The sequence below is a fragment of the Aspergillus niger genome (genome assembly GCF_000002855.4).
Source record: "Aspergillus niger supercontig An03".
Classification (NCBI taxonomy): Eukaryota; Fungi; Ascomycota; class Eurotiomycetes; order Eurotiales; family Aspergillaceae; genus Aspergillus; species Aspergillus niger.
Genome location: NT_166520.1, coordinates 1,085,698 through 1,092,419, shown reverse-complemented (window position 1 = coordinate 1,092,419; position 6,722 = coordinate 1,085,698). Strand labels below are relative to the sequence as shown.

The 6,722-nt window shown below is 54.2% G+C and overlaps 3 protein-coding genes across 3 annotated transcripts; 1 reads left to right on the top strand and 2 right to left on the bottom strand.

Moving 5' to 3' along the window:
* Positions 1 to 452: 452 nt before the first annotated feature.
* Positions 453 to 1,878, top strand: An03g04940 (uncharacterized protein; the record flags this gene model as incomplete). Its single annotated transcript, XM_001390338.1, has 3 exons — positions 453 to 543; positions 693 to 1,283; positions 1,361 to 1,878. 3 exons carry the CDS (start codon positions 453 to 455, stop codon positions 1,876 to 1,878), a joined length of 1,200 nt encoding a protein of 399 aa, XP_001390375.1.
* A 425-nt stretch (positions 1,879 to 2,303) lies between these two features.
* Positions 2,304 to 4,736, bottom strand: An03g04930 (uncharacterized protein; the record flags this gene model as incomplete). Its single annotated transcript, XM_059747106.1, has 3 exons — positions 2,304 to 3,608; positions 3,691 to 4,539; positions 4,680 to 4,736. The coding sequence occupies 3 exons, from the start codon at positions 4,734 to 4,736 to the stop codon at positions 2,304 to 2,306; spliced, it is 2,211 nt and encodes a 736-aa protein (XP_059600309.1).
* Positions 4,737 to 5,371: 635 nt separating this feature from the next.
* On the bottom strand, positions 5,372 to 6,436 carry An03g04920 (uncharacterized protein; the record flags this gene model as incomplete). The annotated part of the gene is made up of 2 exons (XM_001390336.3): positions 5,372 to 6,352; positions 6,431 to 6,436. The coding sequence occupies 2 exons, from the start codon at positions 6,434 to 6,436 to the stop codon at positions 5,372 to 5,374; spliced, it is 987 nt and encodes a 328-aa protein (XP_001390373.1).
* Between the last annotated feature and the right edge of the window lie 286 nt (positions 6,437 to 6,722).

Here is a 6,722-nt window from a genome sequence, read left to right as displayed (position 1 = left end):
TTGTTTCTGGTTTGATGTACAATGCCGTCCAGATAGCAATAACCTACTTTACTTGGTGAAAGACCACCACAATCTCACTTTACGTACAACAGAGAATGATCACCTCGCCCTTATAACAAGCATGTATGTATGATAACGGCCGCCGTAGCTCAAGAGGATACCAAGCTTATCGATAAGGGCGGGAAGGGGAATTGCGGAGAAAGAATCAATAATCATCGATGGGAATCCGGACTACTTGGCCTTTCGGCTTTCCTTCGCCAATCCCTCCGCCGCTCCCCTCTCCTCCTCTTGCTTTCCTCGGCCTCCATACGAGAGCTTTGAGCTCCATTGATTGTCGCTCCCTATCTCTACGTTGAATTGCACCCTGTCCTTCCTTTCATTCTCTTCTACCCTCCCCCTTATTCATGCCTTGATCGGTTGAATCGTTATACACTTCGCGACACGCATTCGTGATGAATGGCTTCGCATCACACGGCCTCGATGAGGATGCATTCGGGGAAAAGTCTGGGCTGCAGGGCGGCCTGAAGACATTTGATGCTTTTCGTATGTTGTGCTCCGTATTTTATGGATTCATTTGATGTCCACAACCCTACATTCACTATGGTCCAAGCCTTGTGGTAAACAGCCGCGCATGGATATACTGCCAGTCCATTCCAGCTACACCCCGAACTAACATCGCATTGTTCACCCAGCCAAGACAAAACCCTCATATACTGCCCCATCCCGCCGTGGAGGACAATGGACCGTCCTCATTCTCGTCATCTGCACAGTCTTCACCTTCTCAGAATTCCGCACCTGGCTCCACGGCTCCGAGAACCACCACTTCAGCGTCGAAAAGGGAGTCGGCCATGACCTGCAACTGAACCTTGACCTCGTTGTTCGCATGCCCTGCGACACCCTCGACGTCAACATTCAAGATGCCTCCGGCGACCGCATTCTCGCCGGCGACCTGCTCCAACGCGAACGCACCAGCTGGAAGCTCTGGATGGACAAGCGCAACCGCGAAACCTCCGGCGGCGTCCACGAATACCAAACCCTCAGCCAAGAAGACACGGACCGGATTTCTGCGCGCGAAGCCGATGCACATGTCCACCATGTCCTCGGCGAAGTGAGGAAGAACCCGCGCCGGAAGTTTGCCAAGGGACCCAGACTGAGGCGCGGCGATACAGTCGACTCATGTCGCATCTACGGCAGCTTGGAGGGCAACAAGGTCCAAGGTGACTTCCACATTACGGCTCGTGGGCATGGATATAGGAACTTTGGAGAACATTTGGACCATGGAGGTACGTTGTCACCCTTTCCGTCTCCCACCCACAGATTCCAGAAACAAGCGCAGTCAACTAACAAAATCCATCACCAGTCTTCAACTTCTCCCACATGGTCACCGAACTCTCCTTCGGCCCCCACTACCCTACTCTCCTCAACCCGCTCGATAAAACCATCGCCACCACCGAAACCCACTACTACAAGTACCAATACTTCCTCTCCGTCGTCCCCACCCTCTACTCCAAGGGCGCCAGCGCCCTCGACACCTACACCAACCACCCGGATCTCATCGCCACCAACCGGAACAGGAACCTCGTCTTCACGAACCAATACGCTGCCACCACCCAAGCCACCGAGCTGCCTGAGAACCCTTACTTCATCCCCGGTATCTTCTTCAAGTACAACATCGAGCCGATCCTGTTGATGATCAGCGAGGAGCGGACGAGCTTCCTCTCGCTGCTGATCAGACTCGTTAATACCGTCTCGGGCGTCATGGTCACGGGCGGTTGGGTGTATCAGATCTCCGGGTGGGTTGGAGAACTGGTGAACCGGAAACGCGGCAGAGGGAAGTCGGAGGGTGTGCTTACGGGGAAGCACTATGCGGAGGATTAGATCATCCTCGTTGTCATTATTGTTATTAGCATTATCATCTTCTGTCTATGCCTATGTTCTTGTCTCGGGTGTACATCTCTTGTGACTATACAGGGGAAATCGAGTAGTTAGATCAGAGATATGTGCTCTGCGTTGCATTTTGTATACTCTTGTTTAGCATCTGGGTCTTGAATTCTGGAATCTAGTATCCCCAAAGTATTACCTGTTCATGTGGTTTCTTGCGCACTTGCACAAGTATCCTAAACCTCAGCCACATCAGTACACCCGGTGCATGTCCATCCCGGCATATTATGACAGAACTAACAAAGAAACTAAAGTGGATCCACCTGTGTTCAAAGCATAAGTCCATGCGACCCTATCCACGCAACCCACGGTATCATAACCATTCAATATACTAATAGAAACTAAAACAGAACGGAAAGAACTTAAATCTGGAATATCTCTCCCATCCCCACACCCGCCCCCTCAGCCCCAGCCCTACTATCCACTAAATCCAACCGCCAGCCATGCCAATCCTTAAGCTTCCTCTTGATCTCGCGCACCCATTCCACCCTCTTCCGTGCCTCCTCTTCAGCCTGCGCGCGCGCAAACTCTGCCTCATCGAACTCATCATCGAAGTTCTCCTCAGAAAGGAGCTCGAGACTGCCCCGTGCTGCGGGCGGATGGTGCTGCTGGTTTGAAGAAGCGCGGCCGCGGTTACCGCCGCCGCCGCCGCTGCCGTAGAAGGTGTTTCCGCCGGTGAAAGCGGCAATTCCGGAGGACAGGACGGTCGAGAAGGAGGAATGCTGCTGCTGGGACTTGTGGTTGTTGGCAGCCATGCTGCGACGACGGGCATGGTCGGGAGTTCCGCCGATGAGGTCGACGTCGTCGAAGGTGTTTGCTGCTGCTGCTGCGGAGGCAGATGTTGAGGATGTGGGCGGGAAGGCGTCCGGGGAGTGGAGGTGCTGGGCATGATCTGCGGCGAGTTCCTCGCGACGTTCTTTCCAGACGCCGCGGCGGAGGTCGAAGACTTCGCCTTCGAGATCGCGGATGCGGCGGTGCAGACGGGAGCGTTCTTCGTCTTCGAGTTCGTCGAGGGCGTCGTCGTCGGCACCGGCGCCGCCGTCCGTGGCGTGTCGTTTACGGAGGGATTCTTGTTCTTCTTTGAGGCGGAGGTTCTCGTTCTCTACGTCTGCGAGTCTCTTGCGGAGGACCGCGGCTTCTTTTTCGATCTTCTCGGTCTCGCGTAGACGGGTTTGGTGGCGGGCTTCGGATTCCTTGTGCAGGTTGCCCATGGCTTCGAGTTTCTTTTCTAGGGTCTCGGCTTTCTTGTCCGATGCGGTCTTCTCCTGTTTGAGCTCTTCGAGCTCCCGCTGGAGGTTCTTAATTAGCGTCTCTGTGGAGGTCTTGTCCACGCCCTCTTTGACGGCCTTTTCTGAGGCGCGGGTCAGCGCGCTCTTGGTATCAGTAAGCTCGCGCTGGGCCTTCTCGAGCGCAGATTCACTGCCGGATAGCTTCTCCTCGAGCGCTGCTATTTGGGTCTCATGTGCGCTGCTCGATGCAAGCTGTGCGCGCAGATTCGAAATCTCCAATTCCATCGCTTCGATCGTCGCTGACTTGGACTCCAATTGCTGCATCAGGTCCGCCGGCGAAGACTCCGATGGGCCAGGCACGGAGACGCTCGCGGTGCTTCGATGCGTGCGGGTTTGCAGGTGCGAATTTTGTCTCTGGAGGGATGCGATTTCTGCTTTCTACATACCCAGTAGACCATTAGTCTTGAAGTCCCCGATAGAGCCCTTTCAGGATCGTATGAAGGTGAAAAGGTCAACTCACCAACTCCTCAATCTCCCCCACCTTCGCCTCCGCATCCTGCAACTTCACCTTCAACTCCGCAACATCCACACTGGCTTCCCGGAGATCCTCCAACTGCTCCTCCGTCTTCTTCCACCGTCCCTTACCCTCCTCCAGCTCCTTTTCTAGCCGCTTATTGTCCTTCTCCAGCTCCTCAATCCGCGTCGACTGCTTCCGATACACTTCCTGCACTGCCTCACCATCCGCGCTCAGCGGCGGCAACGAAGGCGACTTCAGCATCGCACTCGCCGCCGGCGACGGCGACCCACTGCTTCCCTGCGACACGGATCCCTTCCGGAACGATGATGACCGCATCTTCGACTGGATGGATAGAGAGGGTTGTCGACCGTGTGTGGACTGTCTTCCGGATGACTCGGGCTTCATGGCGGGTTGTGCGGGGGTTTCGGGACCAGGCGAGGTGGGTGCGTCGGGCATGGGCTCGGTCTCTTCTTCTGCGGGGGATTCGACTTCTTTCTTCTCAACCTGAGGTTGTTCTTGTTCCTTATCTTCGTCCTTCTCCGCTTTCTCGTCCGATGTGGTAGTTTCGGCTTGAGCTTCTGTCTTCGTTTCTGGCTCTGTCGCCTTCTCTGTCTCTGTCTGTGTCTCCTCTACCTCCGGCACAGCGCTACTTCCTTCCTCTCTTCCCTCCTTTTCTGTAACCGGTGCAGGTGCAGGTTCCGGGGACGACGTCGCGGGCGCATCTTCCTTGGCCGGTTCTGATGGCTCAGCAGCAGCAGCAGCAGCAGCAGCAGCGGGGGTAGTATCTTTGGAGGTATCAACGCTGGCGGCCTTCTTATTTGCTTTCTTTTTCTGTTTCTGGAGCTGGGCTACCTATTATTCACCGCATTAGTATGTTTAGATTTTGGCGCTGCGCATGAATGTATCGTTCCAACAGACACGCAGAGAACAGATACATAGGTCGGGGTAGGTAGGTAGCTAGTGTGCATTCATAGGGGAGATGAGATGCGTACCCTTTTCTTCGCGGCAGCTAGCTTCTCAGCTTTGATGCGCTCTTCGTCATCCGCCATTGTGTGAGAATTGCGGGAATGCGCGTGCGGGGGAGTAGAATGGGTTGCGTTTGCTGTGGGGGTGGATTGTTGATGATGATAGATGGTCTACTTGGTGATAGTCGGATCGGAGGACAGCTTTGGCCGCGGTGCACGGACCAATCGGGGAGTTCCAAGTTGCTCGTCAATGATACAGTACTGCACTGTTTTTTAACTATCAAATAGCTGGTCTGATCTATAAATAGCATTTTCTTCTGTCTAACCGTCTACGTGATAAAGTCACAGAGTCAAAAATATCAATTTGTAATAAGTACAGGAAGGAAACAGAAGAATGACAACGCCCGCCGTTGTGGAACCTGCCCTTGAGCGCCGCATCGGATTGCCGTGACGCAGCACGTCGTTCGTCATCATCATCATTAGACCAACAGCCGTTCAATTACAATTAGGGGCATTCCTTCCCTTCCTTCCGGTTACCGAGTATAACGCCCCTAGCCGGTGCAAATGCAGGTTGAATGCAGCAGACAAGAAAACAATTACGCCGAGCAGTCGAACCAAACGAGAATAGGCAGCTGAACAAAACGGCCAAATGGCAAACGAGAAGGGCCGGGTTGGTTGAAAGGTGAAAATAAACAGTCAAGATAGAAGGGAAGGGAGGATTAGACCTCCATCGAGTCAGCGATTTCCTCGCTCATGGCCCGAACGGTGCCCTTGCTGCCCGATCGGGACCGGAACTCCTCATCGCTGAGCAGGTAGTGGTCGTATTCGTCCACGACTGGACGCGTGGGCTTCGACCCACTGGCTTCCTCGTCGCTTTCGCTCTCGAGTTCAACGCCCTCACCCAGCCAGTAGCGAGCCCGCTTGCTCGAGGCAAGTTCCGGTGTCAGGTATCCGTCGTCATACGTTCTCTTCGTCGTCGGCGTGGCAAGTCCCTCGCTGGGCGTGTGGCTGAGAATAGGGATCGCTCGTAGATACAGATAACAGACGCGTTTCCGTAGTCGGTTAAAAAAGAAGTAATGAAGACTCCAAATTGCTCCATCGTCCGCATCCGACGGATCCTCATCCGGCGAAAACGAATAGAGGGAGCACTCCTTGAGAGACATATGTTCATCGATAACTCTCCACATTCTCGGCCCCCACGTAGAAGACGCGCCCGCATTGTAGGAACCCGAGATCGTCACGGGAGATGGAGGTGTCAGATCGATTGCCTCACGTGGCCGAAGGTTGAACAGTGTCGAATCGATCGTGTTCATAACTCGCTTCAGATTCCGTTCACGATGGAAGTCCGATGGGCGCAGCACATGGGAGAAGTCATAATCCGGATGACTGGCATTTAATGTCGCGATCAAATAGGCAAATGTTCGTCGACTGGAATGGTCGCTCAGGGGACCGAACGGACTCGACCGAGATAGATTGAGCGAGGCAGCCGCGTCCGATGCGTTGGGAGGTGACAGCGAAGCTGACAGGCGGAGAACCGATTCATATTGGGACTCAAGCGACTGCTCAATGTTCTTGTACAGTTTCCGATCGGCTCGAGCAGCCTTTGTGGTGTACAGATCGCATCCTCCGACAATGTGGCAATCGGCAGTGTCGAAATTGAGAGAACTCGTCACGTCTTCGAATTCGGGCAATGGCAGAAACTGAAAGGGAAAGACACGGGTAAGCATCAGGCCACTCTATCCGAGGCTGCAGCGGCGCAAAAGGGCTAGGATCCATACCTTCATCTTCAGCCAGAGTTGCGGTGTAGAAGTCGCTGATTACGATAAGGAAGCGCTTTACAGATAAGCGGAGAACACCGTGGTCAGTGATCAAGACACAAGGTGATGCGACAAGCAGATGAGAGCAATTGTCGCAGCAGTTGGGTTCAAATAAACCGGGGCCGTTGTCTCCTGAGACGTCACGAATCCGGCGATAAGAGTGAATGAGCTGGCGGGTGGAACCGTTGCTACGGTGGCAGCACAGGAACGAAGAATGGGTGAGTTATTAGGTGAGTATGGAGAGCCAAGTCGC